This window comes from Gossypium hirsutum, chromosome D09, assembly GCF_007990345.1.
Source record: "Gossypium hirsutum isolate 1008001.06 chromosome D09, Gossypium_hirsutum_v2.1, whole genome shotgun sequence".
In the NCBI taxonomy this organism is placed as follows: Eukaryota; Viridiplantae; Streptophyta; class Magnoliopsida; order Malvales; family Malvaceae; genus Gossypium; species Gossypium hirsutum.
In genome coordinates, this window is record NC_053445.1 from 31,997,885 (window position 1) to 32,019,012 (window position 21,128).

Below are 21,128 nucleotides of genomic sequence, written 5' to 3' on the forward strand. Positions count from 1 at the left end.
AATTATTGGATTTCTTTAAATCTAAGGAATGAGCTTGATCTAGTCTATACTGAGGTAGAGTGACAATCTCTGTTGGTATAATTTGTTGGAATCTGAGGGAACAGAGACATATGTGAATTTTCAAAGGGGTGGATATTGATTTAAAACATATTCTTATCTCTTTGGAGTTGGGCGAATTCTATTAAGCATTGTCTTGCTCCTTCTGTTGGTTCTTCTAGAAATCTTAGCCGTTGCAGTCATTGGGTACCTCCTCTGTCAGGGGTTGTTAAATTGAACACGGATGGGGCAAGATCTCCGAGTTTGGGATTTGCTTCAACTACTATTGTGGCGAGAGATGTTATGTGAAAATGGCTTGGAGGTGTGGGTAGGAATATTAGAGGACGTAATGTCGAGCAGACAGAGCTTTGGGCGATTTATGATGCCCTTGTGTTGGCTTGGGATGTTAAATGAGATAATATCATTGTTGAAATAGATTGTGGCCTTTCAACAATCTCGAACAATTCTCATGGTAAGTCAAATAGGGATTTAGTGATTAGAATAAAGGAACATTGTAGCAGGAAGTGGTAGGTAATTTTACAAAAGGTCGCAAGAGAAACTAATGCTACAGCTCACATATTGGCTAGTGCAATGAAGAAGATCCCATATGATTCTATCAAGTTCAAGGATATTCCTATAGAAATTATTGAGCAAGTTCAGATTGACGAGGACTCAATTTATAGTGCAACTGCTTTGTCTTTGTGATTGATCTCTATTTTATTACAAAAAAAAGTAATTCAAATTAGTACAAGAAAAATAAAAAAAAATTAATAAGGATATACTTATTTTTTAATAAAAATTCATGAAAAGCATATTTAAGTCAAGATTTTACAATAAAACATAAAAACATTACTTGACCGAATCAATAGAGATAAAAAAGTTTAAGGAAAAATAAGTCCATCACCATCAAAATTAAGATTTTAAAAATTTTAGCTAAAAAGTAATATTTGAAACATATCAAAAACATTCTTTTTGACTTGTAGATTTACAAAAAAATTGAAAAAAGTGTCAAAATAATGCAAACACATTCAGACAAATCAAACAACATGTATTAAATAAGTTTAATTATTAAATAAGTTGATAAAGAAATGTATAAATTTTGTTTTTTTTTTATTTTTATTATTTCATCTTAATACCCCATTCGATTATTCATGCTGAATTCCTATATTTTGTTATTTTACAATCGTGTTTAAGATATTTTTATATAAATTTTAATAAATTAATAGTATTGTATGAATTCTAAAAAAATAATCATATATATTTATATTTATATTTATATTTATATTTATATTTATTCTTATCATATATATTAAAAAATTTAAATATTATATCTAATTTTGTGAACTCTAATTTGATGTTTCATACCATGTCGCCTAATAACTTTGAAAAATAGGTTTTCACTTGACGCGTGTACACCAGCTCATCAGGTGGTACACAAAATAATCAAAACAGGACTGTAACATTATGAAAAACCCAAGGACCACTCAAAAGTCTCCCGTTTGGAATTTTGAATCTCCAAAGAGACGTTACAAGCTTTTCTTAAATTTACCTCTTTTTATTATTAAATTAAAAAAAACGATTTTATTATTCCTTATTTTTTTCAAAAATCAAAATCCCATGCTTATTGTCTATTTGAAACTACAAAAAAACTCTCTGTTGTATCTCTCTGTCCCTTTCTCACATTCAAAGGAGGAGCCTTTCATTTTTGTTTGTCTCAACCCCCCCCCCAAGTTTAAGCTTAATAATCGCATATCAAAGCTTTAGTCTTTTCTTTATATTCAAGCTCAACCCAGAAAATTTTTTAGTGACATTCAAGTTGATCTTCTTCATTGGTTTCAATGTAAGTTCTTTTTTTCCTTCGTGTAAAGATTTGGCTTTTTGTTTTGGGGGTGTATTTGTTGATTTTATGTTTTCTTTTTCCTATTTTGAATTGTTCATATGGATCTGTTTGGTAGCTGGGAAAATCAGGGAAAAGGGATATATGACTTAAAATTTTGAGTACAGTGTTCGTCTTGCAGCTTCAATGAAATTGAATTGCTTGGTACGTTGTAGAAGCAATCTATCATTTGATTTACTGATTGGGTTAAAATTGGGATCTAAGGTGTTTATTATATTAAAATGAGTCAATGCAGTTAGTGTCTAAGTTCTTTAATCCCCCATTAGTACTATAGATAAATGCAATATTGTGGGATCTTAGCTATTTAAATTTTAAACAGCAATGCTATTATAGTAAAGCATATGTGAAGATTTAGAGGCGAATTTCAAGATATCAATGTAGCATAGTTCCGACATTGTACCTGGAATTTGTGAGAATAATTTAGTTCAAATGTTAAAAATTGAGTGCATTGTTATATAGATATATAAGAATGGTGACTATGGAATCAAGGATTTAGAGATGGTTTATTTACTTGTTTAATGTTCTTCGGTTTCAAGTTTGTTCAATGGTTTTTAGTTATTTGAAGTTTTGCAATGTGTAGTGCTAGTATGATGTGAAATGATGATTGAGATACTGCATTTCACCATGTTTAACTTGATGCATTTTCGGACATCTTGAACTCGAGTTAACGATGAGCATCGAGCCTTTTGTTCGTCTAGTTTAATATATTTCTCTAGGTTTTGTTCATCTTGTAGGAGTCTATGATATAGTGTGTGATTGTGTAAGAAATTCTATAATTGGTAACTGAATGGTTCGTTGTGTTTAACAACATCAACAGACGGATTTGATCGGTTGAATCGAGTTTGTATTTCTCAGTATAAATTGATCTGTTTGGTTTCATACAATGGGGGTCGAAAAAGAAGGTTCAACGAATGGAGGAGGTTATGTAGGTGGATTCTTTCAGCTATTCGACTGGACTGCGAAATCTCGGAAGAAGCTATTCTCAAGCAAGTCGGATTTTCCAGGTATAACCACCTTCCCGGCGAATGCAAGGGAAAATTATGTTCTTGCATCATAATAGTTATGTCCTTTTGTCGTTGCTGATCGGTTTTATGTCTTCAAATTTTTAGAGCGTTCCAAACAGGGAAAGAGAAGTGATGGGAACATACCGATGACACGAATCCATTTGGTGAGAACATGGCAACAGGATATGAATTCAGGGTGGATCGTAATCTGAAATTGCTCTTACAATTGTTGTTTGTGATTATTTCAGATGGACGAGGATGAAATCGGAGCTGGGGCAAGCTTCAAAGGAAGTAGTGATTATAGTTGTGCATCTTCAGTTACGGATGATGATATGTATGGAGCTAAGGCCCCAAATGTAGTTGCTCGGCTTATGGGACTAGATTCGTTACCTACATCTTCCGAGCCATACTCCACCCCATTTTTCGACACTCAATCTCTTCGAGATGCTCATTTTCGAAGGAGAAACCTTAATTATCATCATAATGAGCAAATAGTTTATCCAGATGATCGGTTCAATAAGATGGAGGGCGGCCCTGCAAGGATCGTTGCAGAACTGAAACCTCAGAAGATAGTCAGCAAACCTATAGAGAAATTCCGAACCGAAAGTTTGCCTCCAAAGGCTGCTAAAACAATTCCAATTACACACCATAAACTTTTATCTCCGATCAAGAGTCCGGGTTTTTTTCCTACCATGGATGCTGCTCATATAATGGAAGCAGCTGCGAGAATTATCGAGCCTGGTCCCCAAGTCATTACTAGAGCCAAAATGCCGCAGGTCGGATCGTCCTCAGTGCCCGTGAAAGTTCGTGATTTCAAAGAGAAAATGGAGGCTGCACAAAGAAAGCCTCCGGTTCGTTCTTCTTCTGTGCCTGTGAAAGTTAGAGACTTAAAAGAGAAATCTGAAACCGCACATAAAACATCCCGACTCACTGAGATAACTCGGAAGCCAGTCGAGTCGAATGCTGTCAAGTATCTTAAAGGACAATCCATGAACAAGAGCTGGAACGGATCAATAGACGCACCAACATTGCGGACTTCTGATACAGAGGAAATTTCTTCGGCTCTAAAGAGTGAGGGGAAATCTATTTCGCTTGCAATACAAGCAAAGTTCAATGTGCAGAAACGAGAAGGACTGAATTCAAGCAACCGCCGGAGTTTGTTAGGAACGAAAGATGAGAGTGAGGTTAAGTCAAACCAACACTTAAAGAGCCAACTGAGTTCTCGAAAGAGTTTGCATAAGAAATCTTCGTTGCACAATGTGCCAGGTGCACTCAGGCCGAACAATCAGAAGCAAAACTGTACAACTGATAAAGGAAAATTACCTTCAAAGCCAATAGGTTCCAACTTGCATAGTCGAAAAGTGCTGCCTACGGATTCTGCTTCGGGGCAACACAAAATGTCAGGTAAAACTGTTGGGAATTCCAAAACTGGATCAAGGAAGTTCAATATAGGTGCAACGGATAGTGAGCAAGGTCCATATTCTAGTACAAAGAACCTAAGGAAGAAAAGATCGATGGATAGAGATTCCAATTTTCAGAAAAATCAGGTTGTTGATCGCATGTTGGTGGAAAAAACCCAGAAGGAAGACCATGATGTTACTGAAAGAAGCCTCAACTGGGTCGAAGATAGTAAGAAGAAAGGCATGGATGTTGTCTCGTTCACATTCACCGCCCCACTTACTCGATCAATGGAGACATCTATGCAGATTGCAGAGGAAAATAACAGCAGTCGCATGGATAATCGGGGCAAGCGATTGTTGCTTGATACTGAGAGTATGAAGTTGTCTTCATTAGGATATAATGTGATAGGAGGAGATGCTTTAAGTGTGCTTTTGGAACAAAAGCTTCGCGAATTAAGCAATGCAGTCGAATCTTCCTGCAAGAAATCTCTCAACTCCGTATCAACTTCGATTTCAACATCATTTTCGCAACATCCAGGGCACACTCCGAAACACAAGTTTCAGGTAAAGGACATTTTTCAATCGCTAACTCGAGTTTTCATTCTTTGTCTTGTAACACTGCTCGTATGGAGCAAAACTATTCCCAAAAATGATAATTAATGCTCATATAGAACATTCAGGGATTTGATGAAATGGATGAATGCAGTAGTAGTCATCTCGATGCTCGGCAACCTAGTCCGGTTTCTATCCTCGAAACTTCTTTTTCAACTGAAAGCTGTAACTCTTCGGATAGCATGGACAGTTACAGTATAGACGGTAAAGCTACCGACTTGTCCTATAAGTTTGTTACTAAATCCATGCTTTGAGTTTTTCTTAGCTATACTAATCTGTATCTATGATGCAATTTTCAGGAAGCAAGCGGTGTTCATCGGTTCAAACTCTGGAAGTTCTTCGGCTGAGTCCTTTAAAGAAGTTACGCACACTTGAAGCTGACACGGAGTTATCGGATTCAGCTTCTTCAATATCATATGCAGCTAGAAGTAATCATAATATCGTTGTTATGTCGGATCCTATGCTATCGAGCAACTGGGAACTAGAATATGTGAAGCTTATAGTTAGTAATGTGGAATTAATGTTCAAGGACTTTGCCGTAGGTCGAGCTCGTAAAATTATAAACCCTCATCTTTTCGATCAGTTGGAAAGCCGAAGAGGAGTTGAAGAGGAGTCTAGGCTTGAACGTAAGGTATTATTCGATTCAGTCAGTGAATGTCTAGACTCGAGATGCAGGCAGTATGCAAGTGGGGGATGTCGAATATGGTCCAAAGGGATGGTGATAATGAGAAGAAACGAACGGTTAGCTGAAGAAGTTTACAAGGAGATCTCAAGGTGGAGAGCCATGGGGGACTGTATGGTCGATGAGCTCGTCGACGACGACATGAGCAGTCGATACGGAAAATGGCTGGACTTTGAAGTTGATGGCTTTGAACTTGGAGTAGACATTGAAGGACAAATCATGAATGATTTGGTTGATGAAATGGTTGCTGAAATGTTATTATTGTAATCGCCCTTTCAGCTTTGTCACTCGAGATGTGCGGTCGATGATCTCGTGCGGTATGCATCGTGTTCGATATTTGCTAGGTCTAGGCTTGGCTTTAAACACTGATGGTGCAAATGTATTGTGGGGACGATGAGGAATATTTGAAAGGCTTTGGCTGCTGAATTCATCAATGAATGCACGAATGATGAGCTTATGCGATCGTGTTCGATATATCTTTTTCAAAGATTTGAAAGTGTGTGACAGAGTTAATATGACAAAACTAAATTGGTGTTATGAATCAACTCATCATTAAATCAATCGATAAAATTATTAAAATATCCTTATATTTTAAATAAAGTATATTATTACCAAAATACTATTATCTTTTTCTATTCTAAAAATTAAACTCATGATTGAATTAGTAGTGAAACCAAAGATATATATCTTTCATCTTTTCATATTTTTTAGTGAATTAAAACTATGATGGATTTGAAATTGTAAGTGCATAATTTATAAAGAAAAATGCGTAAAACTAAATGCAGTAAAAACATGTCCCAAATTTGGTTCTTATTTAATCTCATTTCCATGCCATCTTAAACGACGTAGTCTCAAAATGACCAGTTCTTTTAAAGAAAGTACTAATATACATAGGTTTATAATTCTTACAATATAATTCATGAAAATTTTGAGTGAGTATACGCTGTATTTGCACTCTGATTCTCTTCAGTTTGATTCAATACAATTTTACCTCACCGGAGATCAACAACGTCGAACTTTATCTTTGGGTTCATAAATACATGAGAGCAATGCTCGTAGATTGGTGTTCCATCTAAAGGCTCCTCATGCGGATGAAATCCTCGTTGTTGACAGTTCCGAATGATGGACACACCGCCTGGATCGGACAGATGAAAGATACCATGTGGGCTGTAACCAGATGCAAAAGCTTCGTTAGCAAGTAAAAGTATGCAAAAACCTCGTATATAACAGGAATTGTTCATAAGATTAAACCTAATCTAATCATTCTCAACATCATTAGCTTAGCAGAGAAAAAATTGTTCGCTTAGAAACACGAATATATCCCAGCCTTTACTACTTTCATCGGCTAGTAGAAATGAAATATTAAAGATAGAATATGCTTCTGCATAACAAGCAATTCAGAGAAAAGAATTGTTAATAGAATCTCGACAATCCATGTACAATAGTCAAAATAATCTCTGTACTATAGAACTGAGAAATTCAATTCTTTTACGGTAGATACTAGGGCAAACAAGCAGAATCGATAATAATGTTAATGGAAAACTGTCTAAATGCTGATGTGGACTGTTGAAATCCGACAAACAATAATTAAATTACTTGGTCCTATAGTACAAGACTTAATTGCACCTTTTAGCAATAGTATAGGGACTGCCTACATACTAAAAACAGAAAGAAAAAATAAGTTTCTCCTTATTTCCATGCAGCAAAATATATCGGCATCTCAAAACATGACCGCAATAGAAAACACTTGTCTAATCATGACATATTTGCATTTGCAAGTATAATACTGTCATATTTCATTGAATTCAATGACTTTATCATTAGGAGAAAATGAGAATCTACCTGGATGTATCGGTAGGGGCCATAACAATTGCAATTGCTTCTGGTAACATAATCTAAAAATAATAATAAGAAAGAATTTTGTCAAAGAATTGTATAATATGTAATCATAAAGGAATGATTTGCACAGTAAGACTGGATTTACCTGATATGAGTAATGAGTGTGAAGATCAACCGATGACATGAAACAAGTCTGAGTTGGGTGTGTCTGAAAATTAAAAGAAAAAGAAAATTGCAAAGCATTTAAACTTTTTAGATGCGCGAAACCATTTGTCTGCAAAAGTGCACTTAGATGTTCAGATGCATTCTTATTTCTCCAGCATGAATCCAGCTTCATGAAGGAGATTAAGTGATGCACAGAATATCAGAACACCATATAATGCTAATCAGAGGATTAATGGAGATTAAAAAGCAAAATACAGACTCCAAAGAAGCACAAACTTCACCAAGCTACGTGTAGAAAATACTGAACTACATCAGTCAAAAAGCCCAGAAAGAAAATCAAATACAGGTGGTAAACTGATAACATGCTAAAGTAACCTGGCTTTCATATATCTAGAATAGTATGTTACCCATTACAATTAAGTCAAGCTCAAGCAACCAACATAAGCTTTGTAAACCAGAATATCATGGGTTAACTTTAAAATAACATATTTATGTTTGCAAGATTGCAACAGTGGAGTAAACCAGAAATGATAATAGCATTAAATGAAATAGAATGCTTGATAAGTGAGCTTTTTGCATACCCATTGTCAAATGTATTCATTCAAAAAGAATGCATAGAGGAAAAGAAAACTTAATTACACAAATATCCACAGTAAACTCAAGGCTTGTTAACTTACATGAATCCAACCCAGTGGAAACAGAGACAATTTATCTTGAACTTCAAAAATTTCTTCTTCATTTAATGTTGAACACTGAAAAGTAAAATAAATAAAAAATTTATTGCAAACAGTACTAAAGCATATGGATACAATAATGGTTTAACACTTTTCTGTAAAAATACTATTAGTTCACAGGATTGTAAGAAAATATACTAGAAAGAACAAAAAGTCATACCGAATCTGAAGTGGACTCCTGCTTTGGGATTATAAGTGTGGTGATATGGAAAACCCTGTTTTTCTAGTCACAAAATCAATAGTATAAATAACCTCCAGCAGAAACTTTGAAGCCCCTATTTCCCAACTCTCTCAAACAAAAATGCTATGAACTATAAGAACATAGTTTCTCACCAATGATCCCGCTAGAACACCACATGTTTCCAAATTTTTTTCTGTATTTGCCCGAGCTAGTCGTAAGAAATCCTCCATCATGTGTACTGGCTGCAGAATATGCCAAGAATTCAAATATAAATCAACAAGAAGACCAAAATCTGATGATTATTAAATTCCAGCAAGTAATAGGGAAGAACAAGAATTTGATACAGCAGACATACAACATGTAAATGCTGATATGAATTAGTGTTTGGCATTCCATCTTCAGATGGCTTTGCTGGACCAGGTCTTGGATCAGCCACTCTTGATGGAGGTATTGGAGTAATGTCTTGCTGCACTTGAGCAAGAACAGGAGGAGGCAAAGGTTGTTTGATACTGACAAACTGGAAAGGGTCCTCCTTTGCTTCGGTAATCAAAGGGTGACACGAACCCTCAGCAGGCTGTAACCATCGACCATCATCTAAGGAGAGCACTGACTCCATTGCAGAACCAACCTGTCCTGGATCACCATCTTTTACAGCCAAAGGACCGTATTGTCCAGCCTGATTTGGCCTATGATAAATTGTAACAGCAAATAGACAAATGTTAAAGCAGCCACATTGTAGGGACAAAACTAAAGCTCAACATATATTCTATCTTAATTTTCCAGAATATCTAAAGGAAAAGATCACATGATGATGGATAAATAGAAATGACTATCAGCTTAAAGACAAATGATTAGAATTTCTGGAAAGCCCTACCCTGAATTTTCCGCAGGAACCAAGTCCATATTGCTTGGATATTGAACCTGCATTATATAGCAGAACCAATTATTTGATGCAGGTTTTGCAGTTAAGCATGAAAAAGACATTATACAATCGATAAGGAAAGAAGAGAGAGAGATAGCAGACAGAGGTTTACCTTTATCTCAGCACTAGGTCCAAGCCACTGGCCTCGAAGACCATTAGGACCAAGAAACGAGTGTCTAGACAATGTTTCTTTATTTGGAAGTGGTATATTGAGAGACCTGAACAGATCCAGGAATAAGTAGAACATGTCAGCCTTAGGAAAAAGTTCTTCAATAATTCTTTTTTTACTACGACTTTGGATCTTCATGGCGACGAGTTAGATTCATAGACACAAACAAATATGGCAAAGTGCAAAGGCCAAAAAATCAAGATGATGTTGTAATGCAGAAGTAACACAATATAGAATCTATTGCATGGCCATGAATTTGACATCAATTAATCCCTTTTCCAATAGGTACCAGCTAAAGCACAGAGTTTAATTTTAATTGATCCAACCATAGAACTGCTGATTTTTGGATTGCAAAGGTACAACTTTGAGGTTTCATAATTCAAATCATCAGTAACAAGGGGGAAGACAGAACTTACAACTTCTGGAACTGCTTGTCAAATTGATTACTATTATTGTTATACTTCCATGAAGATTGAACAGCCATGTTGGCAGGCTGCATCCAAATAAAATGGAAAACAGAGCTATAATATTAGACATTCTATTAAAAAGCACAAAAGCATAAAAAAGAAAACAAAATCGAACAACCATGAACACATAAACAAGGAAACAAGATATAAATAATTGCCACATTGCACCCTCCAGTTATAAACAGATTAGTACCTGCTTAATATCCAAGTTCATACTAGATCCTTTATTTACATGGGGCCACTCCAAAGGTGATGTCTTCTCGAAGCCATAGGAAGTGGTTTTATAGCCATCAGGTTCAAGCAATTTAGCCCCTGCACGAGCTTTATTTAGTTCTTCAATTCTCCGGTGAACCTTTGGTTTCAAAGATTCAAGCTCATCAAGTACAGCTAAAAGCCTCTACAAATAAGAAGCATTACAACAAAAACATCATTAAATTCCATTTGAGCAGACTCGCGTCATACAGCAACAAGAACAACAAGAAACAATTAAGCCTCACCTTTCTATACATAGCCTTTTCTTTCTGAAGTGAAACATGGTAATCCCGATGAAATGGTATAGTTTCTGATACCAAACTGATAAAAAAAAATTCCCAAATAAGCTTAACACAAATTAATCTCATATTTTTTTATTCAATCAGAGCTTCGCTTCACTCACCTTGAATATCTTAGTAGTATTATATACAAATCTACTATATTCTTTTCGTCTCGGTAAATGCTTGCCTGAAAATTTAAAAATTAGTTTAAAAAACTTGTAATCTCCCAAACATTTCAATAAAATAAATGAACTAAGTATTCCCTGTTACAAAATGAAGCTAATAAGCACTTAAATTACCAGCATTTCAAATATTAAGATAATTAATTACGAAAAATGAGCTAATCAAAGCATTAAACTATAAATTCAGTATCAATTAAAACTTTAAAAGAAAAAACTATACATATACCTAAAATTTCAAGCAAACATAAAAAAACGAAGTATTAGCAGGGCAATGTCACAAATTGAAGCTAATATGCACTTAACTTACCAGCATTTTCAAATTTTAACTTAACTTGTCATGATAAATAAACTAATCAAAGCATTAAAACTATAAACTCGGTAGCAATTAAAACTACTTTTCAGGGAAAAAAAGGTATGATTAAAACCAAGATTAAGCTAAAACTAAACATTAAGCGATAATAAATTCGTAATTATTAAGAAAAAAAGTAGGATTAGGGACAAAATTTCGATGGGGAACCTGTTTGAGGAGATTATCGGCGATTCGGTAATAATAATGGAGAGGAATTCGATTATCGACTTCGACTCTACGAGCCATCGCATTAACGTCGATCTTCATTTTCTTCCTCTATTTCCTTTAACTTTTGTTTTCTCGTTCGCCGATTAAATGCCGTAGTGTTCCGATTCTGATCGAAGATGAATTGTTTTGAACTTTGAACGTGTTAGCTAAGGAATTGAAATCGCAGAAAACTCTGTCGTTTTGAAAATAAAAATGGGAGAGGCTTTCTTTGATTTATGTCGACACGGGGTGGTTTCGCTTTTTTTTTCAAAACTGACCCAAATAAAATAATTATTTACAAAAATGATTCAAGTGCAAAATTTTGTACGAAAAATGACCTATTTTCTATAGTGTATGTTGGTGTCGGTCATCTTACCGCCGGCACCACCCTCTATCATCCCGCAACCATTACCCCATGATTACCTGGTTCATAAAAAAAAAAAAATTTTGTGTTAGCACTGTGTTTGCCGATATCAGTATGTATTTTTTTCGAATAGATATTAAAAATATTGGTATTTTGAGATTTTAAAATAAAATAAAAATATTTTAATAGATTTCGGTATTTACGTTGCTGGTACAGATTCAAATTTAAAAAAAAAAAAGTATTTCAATCTTTTTGGTGTTTGTGTTCCCGTTGCCAGCATTGGTGTTAGAAATTATTTTCTTTTTGTCGGCCTTCCCTTTGCCAGCGTCTATTAAAATATTATTTTTTTCTTTTTTTTTTAAATCTCGAAATACCAGTATTTCTAAGGTGTATTTCAAAAAATATATAGCAGTGCTGGCGAACACAGTGCCAGCACCAAATAAATATTTTTTAAGGGACCGAGCAATCATGGGCGATGATTATGGGATTATGGAGGGTAGAGTTGATGGTGAGATGGCCGACACCAACGTGCACTGTAGTAAAAAAGTTATTTTCATACAGGATTTTGCACCTAGGTCATTTTCATAAATAATCAATTTATTTGGGTTAGTTTGAAAAAAAAAGCCGAACAATTTTTATATAAAATTTGAGTTAAATATTAAAAAAAAAGGTTAAAATTTGCTATCAATCCTTGTACTTTGATATAATTTGAGATTTTATCATTGTACTTAAAAAGTTAAAAATTAACTCCTACTTTCCTAATTTAAAATTTTCAGTTCAATCATTAACATCTCATCAAATCTTGACTTGTATGGGGCAATGGTTAAAACTCTTGTCACATCCATTTGACACTGGTTCAAACTAATATAGTCAATTCTTCACCAGTTTTGATTGCACCAGCTGGTGTGCATCGTTCTAGTAATAAACTGAAACAATTACTTCTCTTTTCCGTACGGTATAAATTCTAATCCATATCGGTTTGTTCCGACTAATTTCGGTTGCATCGGTTGAAACATTGTGCATCCGCCGGTGTATGAATAATGTTAAAAAATGGATAATTTTGTTGTGGATAATTTTGTTATAGATTTTATTATAATTTTTTTAAAATAATATTGTGGATAATTTTGTTGTTTCATGTATGTGATTTTTTTTCCTTGTTTACTTTAAATTTTAAAATAATGAGTATTTTATATAATTAATTTATATTTTTATATTTAAAATTATTTAATCTAATTGATTTAATATATTCAATTATTTTATATATTAAATATTTTAAAAAAAATCGATAAATCTGAAATGATATATCGAAATAGAATTATACCAATACGTATCAATTTCAATAGAAAAATGATGCACCCACTAGTGTGGTACTGACTACCTTGGTTTAAACCGTGTGACCATCCCCACCTCAATATTGTATAAAAAAAAAATCTTGTTAAAATCTATCAATTTGGCATGTTTGATTAAGTTGCATTATATAACGTGACATATAATTGACAAAAATAAACATGCTAGGTTGATAAATTCGGACAAAAACTATCAACAAAGATAATGACTTGACTAATGTTTTTAAAATTGAAAAAGTAGAGAATTGAATTTTTAACTTTAAAGTATATGAATTATATCTTAAATTTTATAAAAGTTTCGGGGACTAACAACATTTTTTAACCTTAAAAAAATACCTTTTTTTGTACAACTCACATAGCATTAGGAGAGCAATTGGTTTAATTAGTCAGTTTTTCGATTAATCAGCCTTAGCCATTGTGTTGAGAAGTAAAAAACGACCAACCCGTCTCACCCGACTAAAACAAAATCGAAAAACCGAATGGGTCAAATTTTTCAGTTAAAACCGAAAAATGTTCTCCCTTAACTGATAGTAGGAGCAAATAACTGTCAATACACCCACATACCACTCCTGCACTACAACTTGAACCCATGACATAAATTGTAAAAAAACGACACTAGAAGTTACATCTAAGTAAGACGAGTCAAGATGAGATTAAAGAAATCCCTTCGAATTTAAAAATAGAATGAAAAGCTAAAGTTTAAATAAAGTTCGAGATAAAATGAGTTCAAATACATATAAATAAAATCTAAAGTTAGAGTGAGCAAACAACCATCCCGTCTTACTCCATTAGATTTTAAATATATTAAAGAATTAAACTCAACTCATATAAATCAAATCTTAGATATAAATCAAGTCTATTAGAATTTATATTTGATAAAAAAAATTAAATATTTTTATTCAACTTAAATTATAAAATATAAAAATATTAGTATAAAATAATTTTATAATATTATTAATGAGTAATACTTAAGGTAGTCAATACTGCACAGGCTGGTGCATCGTTTTTCTATTGGAACTGATACATATCGGTATCAATTTGTTTCGGTATACCGTTTCGGATTTACCAATGTTTTTGAAAATATTTAATATATTAAATGAATTAGATTAAATAATTTTAAATATAAAAATATTAATTGATTATATAAAATACTCATCAATAAACTTTACAAATAAAATTTTATCATTTAACAAAATTTAAAGTAAACAAGGAAAAAAAACACACATTAAACCACAAAATTATTTTAAAAAATCTATAAACCCGTACTAAATATATAAAATGAAAGTTTAATAAAAACATACAAGTAAAGTTGTGTTGGTGAAGCTTTTAAAAATTGTCTTTTATTTTTCTTAAATTATTTATTAATTGTCCTTTTTAAAATTGGTTAATAAAAAATTTAAAGTAGATAAAAATAATAATTTCATCTATTTTTTAATATTATTGGTGCACAATGTTCCTGGTTAGACGGATGAGAGGATTAAAATAAAGTAGTAATACCATGACAATTGTCAATAAAATCCAAATTTGTGAAGGAAATTACAGAATTCAAGTACAACTCACACAACTTTTGATACACATCACCAACAGGCAATTTCTGAAATTTAATCCCCCCCAACGAGCGTATGAGAAAGAACAGCGATGGTCAATGGGGTTTAAATGTGAGTTCTATTATTAACAAACTTGATAAACACAGTGAATCCTTCTCTTCAAATAAACCATATTTCGTTTGAATAGCTTCTTGAGATGACCTTTTATTACACTACTCGTAGTACAATAATAGGCTTTAAATATAAGAAAGCTTAAAATGCAGAACAATTCATTTCTGTTAGCACTTGTAAGCATAAACCATGTACCTTCAACCCCAAAGCCTCCCTTATTCCGGTCCGGAATTTCAGCTAATATGTGGCAAAATTTCAATTTTGTTTTCCACTATAGCAGTATAGCCTCTTAATCTTTGAAAATAATCTGGGAGCAGAGGGTGCCAATTGAAGTTCATTGCTTGATTTTTCTAGCAACTGAACCCGCGTATCCAGCCAGATAATAAGTGCAACATCTTGAGCAGATAGTATGGCATAAATGAACAGGTAGACCACCTGATGTTCCGTTGCATTGCAAAGTTAAAAATCTCGACAACAGTACTGAGGTAGCTTGAGAACCACAGGTTAATCTGTCTGCACTTCTCAGCCTAAACCCCAACGATTTCATTTAAATAACCAAATCCTAAAGCCCGGGAATCAAGTTTAACTTAGTACCCCTTTGGTTGCATCGTTTTACAATATTCCAAGCATCTTCCAAGCGACCCTTCCAGACTAAAGACTCCAAAACTAAATTGCATGTATAGGGATCGGGGAAACAACCTTTAGCTTCCATCAAGTGAAACATCCCAATGGCTTCATCAAATCTTTCAGATTCACAAAACGCCTTAATAAAAGTGCCATAGGTATATTTGTCGGGATCCAACCCCAACGTCAACATGGTGACTAAAAGCTTTTTTGCTTTCTCGATCTTCTTCATTCTACAAAAACTTTGAATGAGAGCATTGAAAGAGAAAACATCACCACTTATCCCAGCTGCCTGCATTTTTCTTACAAGTTTCATTGCTCTAGCAATATCCCCGACTACGCATAAAGAACGAATCAATATATTGTATGTAACATCGTTAGGGGTGACATTCCACCGATACATTTCGGTAAAACAATCAAAAGCATCATCGATCATGTGTGCTCGACAAAGTCCATCAATTAGTGAACTAAATGTGAAAATATCAGGATCAAAACCAGATTCTAGAAGCAATACCAGAAATTTCCTAGCATCATGTACTTGCCCAATCTTACAATGCCCACCAATAAGGGTATTGAAAGTAACAAGAGTCGGAGCTATACCTCGAAAGCACATCTCGTTAAAAGTCTCCCTTGCCTTGCCCGTCATACTAGCTTTGCAAAAGCAATCGATCACCATGTTATACGAAATAACAGTGGATAACAACCCACCCTTAGTCATCTGGTCAAAATATCGATCACCCTCACCACATTTCCCTACACTATACAAGGCTTGCATAAGTGCAAGATATGTATTAAACCCTGGTTTCAAACCTCGCTCTATATAGCTATCCAAAATTTGACATGTTTCATCGAGATTGAATCCCTTTATCAAACATGTCATCGTAAGGTTAAATGTTGAATTATCAGGCATGCAGCCTCTCCCCAGAAGTTTATTCATAAACAATGCTGCTTCCATAGCCATATGGTGATTCGAAAGACAAAACAGTAGAGTATCACAAGCCAATCTCTGCATCATAGGCTCCTTCTCCAAGAACATTATCAACAACTCGAATGCCTTTCGTGGAGCCACACAACGGAAAACCCCATGAATCAACGATCTCACGGTGGCTTCATTAGGAAACACATTCCTCTTCTTCATCATCTCAATGAGTCTAAACGCATCATCGACCTTCCTGGCATTACAGTACCCATCAATTAAGATGGTATAAGTATACACATTCGGTGAGTATCCGAAACTTTCCATCTGCTTAACTAACCGAACTGCCTCATCGATGACACCGGCTTTACAAACACCATGAATGAGAATATTGTATGTAAACCTATCTGGTTTACAGTTATCAGCTGACATTTGTTGGAACTTCAAATAAGCTAAATCAAGTGAATTGGATTTTATTAACGCATCAATCACAGCATTATACAATCTAGTGCTAGGATTAATACCCAAAATGAAATCTGCCCAAATATCTCAGCACAATACTTAGCTAATCCTAATCTTCCCCAACTACCAATCAAAACACAAATCAAATCTTCAGTGAAACTAAGGCCTGAATTCCTAATATCATTAACCAGTTCAACAGAAAACAAAACCGGACCTTTTTGATAAAGGGCATTAGCTAAAGCAGCCTTAACCGATGGATTCTTTGCAAATAGAGGGTCGATATTGGAAACCCAAATATAAAATCTCAAAGGGAACAATGGGTTTTCTTGATTTTGAAAAAAACTGATCACGAACTGAGGATTCAAAATGAGTCTCTTGGCTTTTAACTCGTGGTTAAGCAACAAAAACCAATCGTTTCTAGAAAGAAACTGGGAAATGCAATGACAATTAATCGGAGAGTTACCTCTTGAAGGTGAGGGAGAAGCAGGATTGGTGAATTTGAGTGGGATTTGAGGCGAAACTGGAGTGTTTTTGGGGGGTTTTGTGAGGTTTTGGAGTGAAGGTTTTGACCTCGAAGCTAAAGAGGAAAGCCTTCTCATGTGTCCCCTCTGCAATAAACTGGCCAGCGACCAAATGAAGCCCAGGTTTTTGGTTTTTGGTTTTTGTTATGGAAGGAAAAAGGTTTACCAAACGAAGCCGTTTTAGTTATACACAATAAAACAGGGGTGGCTAAAGAATTGGATCGGGTGGGCTACCCAATCCGAGATGGGCTTGAATAAGTATTTAAATTTCCAATACAGTCAATTCTATTTACCATAAATTTCCCATCGCGAATATTTATAAAAATTAAAAAATATAATAATTATGGTTAAAAAAATTGGTATTAAATAAAAAAATTTAAAATATATATAGCAATTGTACATGTATTTTATTTTACATTCTTTCACATGATAAACTATAAAGTTCATAAATCTAACATATTCAATTAATCAATTTGAGATATCAAATTAAATTAAATATTTAATCATGAGTTATTAAATTCAAGTAATCAATTTATAATTTTATGATATTCTAAATTCATAATAGAATATTTAATTAGAGAATTATGCCGATTGAGTCTTAGCTCGACTGGAATAGGCATTATTGTCAATGCAAGGGGATGTGAGTTTGAGTGCGCTAAAGTGTATTATCCTCCTATTTATAGATTGGGAAGGGGCTATGGATAGTTTTAGGCATTGTCTCAAAAATAGTAGATATGATTAAAACCTATAATGAGATTGTTCATTAAATGAAATAGCTATAATTTTACTTAAAATTTTACACAATATGTTGTTATAGATAATTAATTTAATAAAAAATGTACTTCATAATTATGGTTGTTGTTTTTATAAGTGAAAGTTATTATAGATGGTTAAAATAAAACATAAGATATCAATTCTACTAGGAACTTGACTGTTATAGCGAGTGATTGTTATAAAGAGGGCAGATTGTACTTAATTTTTCAAGACTTGTTTTTTTTATGGGTAACCTACACCAAAGGTGGCTAAACTATTAGTAAGTTTACATTTTGGACATTCAAGTCCAAATGGTTATTGATCAAATGATTCCATCAAGTGGTTGGATGGTTTCACGGTGCCATCTGCTTTTGAAGCTTGGCCATGCAATTTAGATAGTGACTTAGCACACATTTTATTAGGGCACAAAAGAGAACCACTTTTCTATTTTTATAGCATATGTGGCCTTTCTCCATGAAATTGGAATCTTATTACTAATCCTATTACAGCTTCTCCCTCTTCTCCAAAATAAGTTAGTCCTCCTATTGTTGGTGTAAGGTCTTCCTCTCATTCACATACCTCGCCTAATTCAACTCAAGACATGGACATCACTTCCATACTTAATGAGGCCCGAACTAAGGAGAATACTACATTGGTCCATTGAGAAAAACTTTAGTAAAAAAAAACCATGAAAAGGGCCAGAGTGGAGGAAGTTTCTCAAGAAACTGGGAGTAGTGAATATCCTTATTTAAAACAACGTAAACCAAGCAGGAGCTTGCCACTACAGTTATAAGTCCCTCATCAGTTCGTGCCCCTAGCTGACATTTCATTATTACCAAAAGAATCCACCCATCAATCAGGATCTCCAATACAAATGTCTGATCCTCCTCTTTCAGAGAATCCTATTGAGCCATTACCTTTAGTTCAGTGCACTGATCCTCCTCATACTCCACCTCATAGTACTCCTTCCAATGAAACAAAAAGGATCTTTCCTTGGCGAGATCTTTTAGAGTCCATCCCAATGTCTATTTCACTTGGCTCTATTTTTCAACAACAATAAGGTTTAATTCCTTAGTGGTTAAAGGAGGATTTTCTTCCTACCTTTTGTCCAGTTCTTCTATGTGCCTCTTATCTCTCATGTCCCAAGTTTCACAAGCCTTATCTACAGAGCATAATCTTTGGAGTGGGAATCTTAAGGACGTTAATAAGTGTTATAACATTAAGATGACAAATTTAGAGAAGGCGGTGAAGACTGGCGAAGATTTCTTATCTAAACTCTGCCAAAAACATCAAGAATCTACCTAATTGGAAGATTGGATACCCGAGTTGTAAATTTGAAGGGTAAATTCAAAGATGCACAAATGGAGAATGAAGAATTAAAAGAGGACATCAATCAACTGAAAGATGAAAAGTCTATTTTGAATGAAAAACTCAAAGCCTAAGAGGAAAGTCACAAGGTAGAATTAAAAAGTTTTCGCCAATCCCATAAAGAAACTTTCAGAAAGTTTCAAGAGGATACCCAAAAGAATCTTATTAATGCCTTACTAGAATGGAGATCAAATTTGATTCTACACGCCAAAGTGGCTGCAGGTCCTATAGATCTTAGTCAAGTAGATTTCAATTACCTAAAAGACATTTCTACAGATTCACTTAACTTTGATGTATACCATCCTGAAAGTGAAGACTGGGTAGCCTTTCAAAGAGAATGGAAACAGTCTGATAGCTTTCTCATCCCCACTACGCCTAATGCTATAAGCAATAAAGAGGGTTCAGCCAATGAGGATCAAAATTCTGATGATTCTCCCCCAAATAATGAGGCATTAACTAAACCCGCTATTTAACCTAACGAGGGAGAAATTTGAAATGTTCTATGTTTATTCCTATGCTTCAGTTTTCGTTAATTAACAATGTATTTCATCTTTATCAATGAATTTACTTCCTTTATTTCTATTTGTCTTACTTATCTCAGAAGCAGTTTACTAAATGTCTTTCACAAAACACTAAATTTCACATACTTGAGAGACTAAGCCAGACTCAGCGTACTATGCATACAGGGCTCCTTCCACATAATCTGTCCAAGAATCGACTGAATCAGGCTCTCATACTAAACTTGTAACGCCCTAAACCCAACCTAATTCACTGGATTCAGATATCGGATGTTACTAAATGATACAAAACATTTAACAAAAATAATTTGCAATTTCTCATTTATTTAGAACATGTTATTTTAAGTTCCAAAAGTAAAACTTAACATTTGGAAATTTAAAATAAAGTATATGATAAATAACTTATTACATTAGATTTGTTACAGATCTTATCAAGTTAGAAATTATTTTAAGATAAAATTAAAAGGCATATTCAAGACTGCACTGAAATCTACTTTATGCTTAATATCCCACTCCGCCACCAACTTAGCGTACTCTTGACTTTGTCTCTCCAGGTGAAGCCTCTTCTCAACATACCTGAAAAGTAATAACAAACCTTGTAAGTACAAAAGTACTTAGTGAACTCACTATGAACATTACCTTTATTGGTACTTTGCAATCTTGTATAAATTGTTATGAGTCAACCATCTTCTACATCATTTACTTTGACTGATACCAATACAGTGTTATCATTCCTTTATATGCCAGTTATCATGCCCTTATCATACTTAATCTGTCATATCTTGTTAACTGATGAATCCTTCTAATCATTTCATAAATCTCTTGTCACATAATACCTTAACAAAACATACCCTTAGAAACCACTTCCAACAATCCAGACCTTAACCCATACTCTTATTTCAAACAATTGTTCACTAGCATTATCTTGGCTGGAAACATATATTTAGTAGATAGTTACACAGAATTTCATATTATTGGTTCACACTCAAACATACTCTGATCCAGTTCTGTACACATATCCCTACTGATAATTCACTGCTTATAACATCCAGATGAACTCCACATCATGCTATATCAGAATCTCATAATTCAAAATGACATTAACTCATATTCAAAATAATTTTAGAAGAATATGAAATACCACTTACTTTCCATATTTACTTTTCATTGTGAAAAATACCCTTCTCAACATACAGATACACATTTCTTTTTCACAAAA

General features: G+C 34.0%; 2 protein-coding genes and 1 pseudogene across 3 annotated transcripts; 1 reads left to right on the forward strand and 2 right to left on the reverse strand.

The window, feature by feature from the left end:
* Positions 1–1,629: 1,629 nt before the first annotated feature.
* LOC107892101 (uncharacterized) lies at positions 1,630–6,105 on the forward strand. 2 transcript variants are annotated; one of them, XM_041100324.1, is made up of 6 exons: positions 1,630–1,876; positions 2,751–2,937; positions 3,043–3,101; positions 3,186–4,901; positions 5,018–5,153; positions 5,249–6,105. In XM_041100324.1, exons 2-6 carry the CDS (start codon positions 2,817–2,819, stop codon positions 5,896–5,898), a joined length of 2,682 nt encoding a protein of 893 aa, XP_040956258.1. In that variant the 5' UTR covers positions 1,630–1,876; positions 2,751–2,816; the 3' UTR covers positions 5,899–6,105. The 2 variants fall into 2 exon arrangements, with proteins under 2 accessions (XP_040956258.1, XP_040956257.1); XM_041100323.1 differs by having other exon boundaries at positions 1,654–1,876; positions 5,009–5,153.
* A 319-nt stretch (positions 6,106–6,424) lies between these two features.
* LOC107892102 (AMSH-like ubiquitin thioesterase 3) lies at positions 6,425–11,636 on the reverse strand. Its single transcript, XM_016817096.2, has 14 exons — positions 11,341–11,636; positions 10,764–10,828; positions 10,606–10,681; positions 10,302–10,505; positions 10,058–10,134; positions 9,585–9,690; positions 9,425–9,471; positions 8,906–9,236; positions 8,703–8,792; positions 8,530–8,592; positions 8,313–8,387; positions 7,616–7,678; positions 7,474–7,526; positions 6,425–6,798 (listed from the first exon to the last, which is right to left on the reverse strand). Exons 1-14 carry the CDS (start codon positions 11,437–11,439, stop codon positions 6,624–6,626), a joined length of 1,524 nt encoding a protein of 507 aa, XP_016672585.1. The 5' UTR covers positions 11,440–11,636; the 3' UTR covers positions 6,425–6,623.
* A 2,930-nt stretch (positions 11,637–14,566) lies between these two features.
* On the reverse strand, positions 14,567–17,394 carry LOC107892103 (putative pentatricopeptide repeat-containing protein At3g16890, mitochondrial; annotated as a pseudogene).
* Between the last annotated feature and the right edge of the window lie 3,734 nt (positions 17,395–21,128).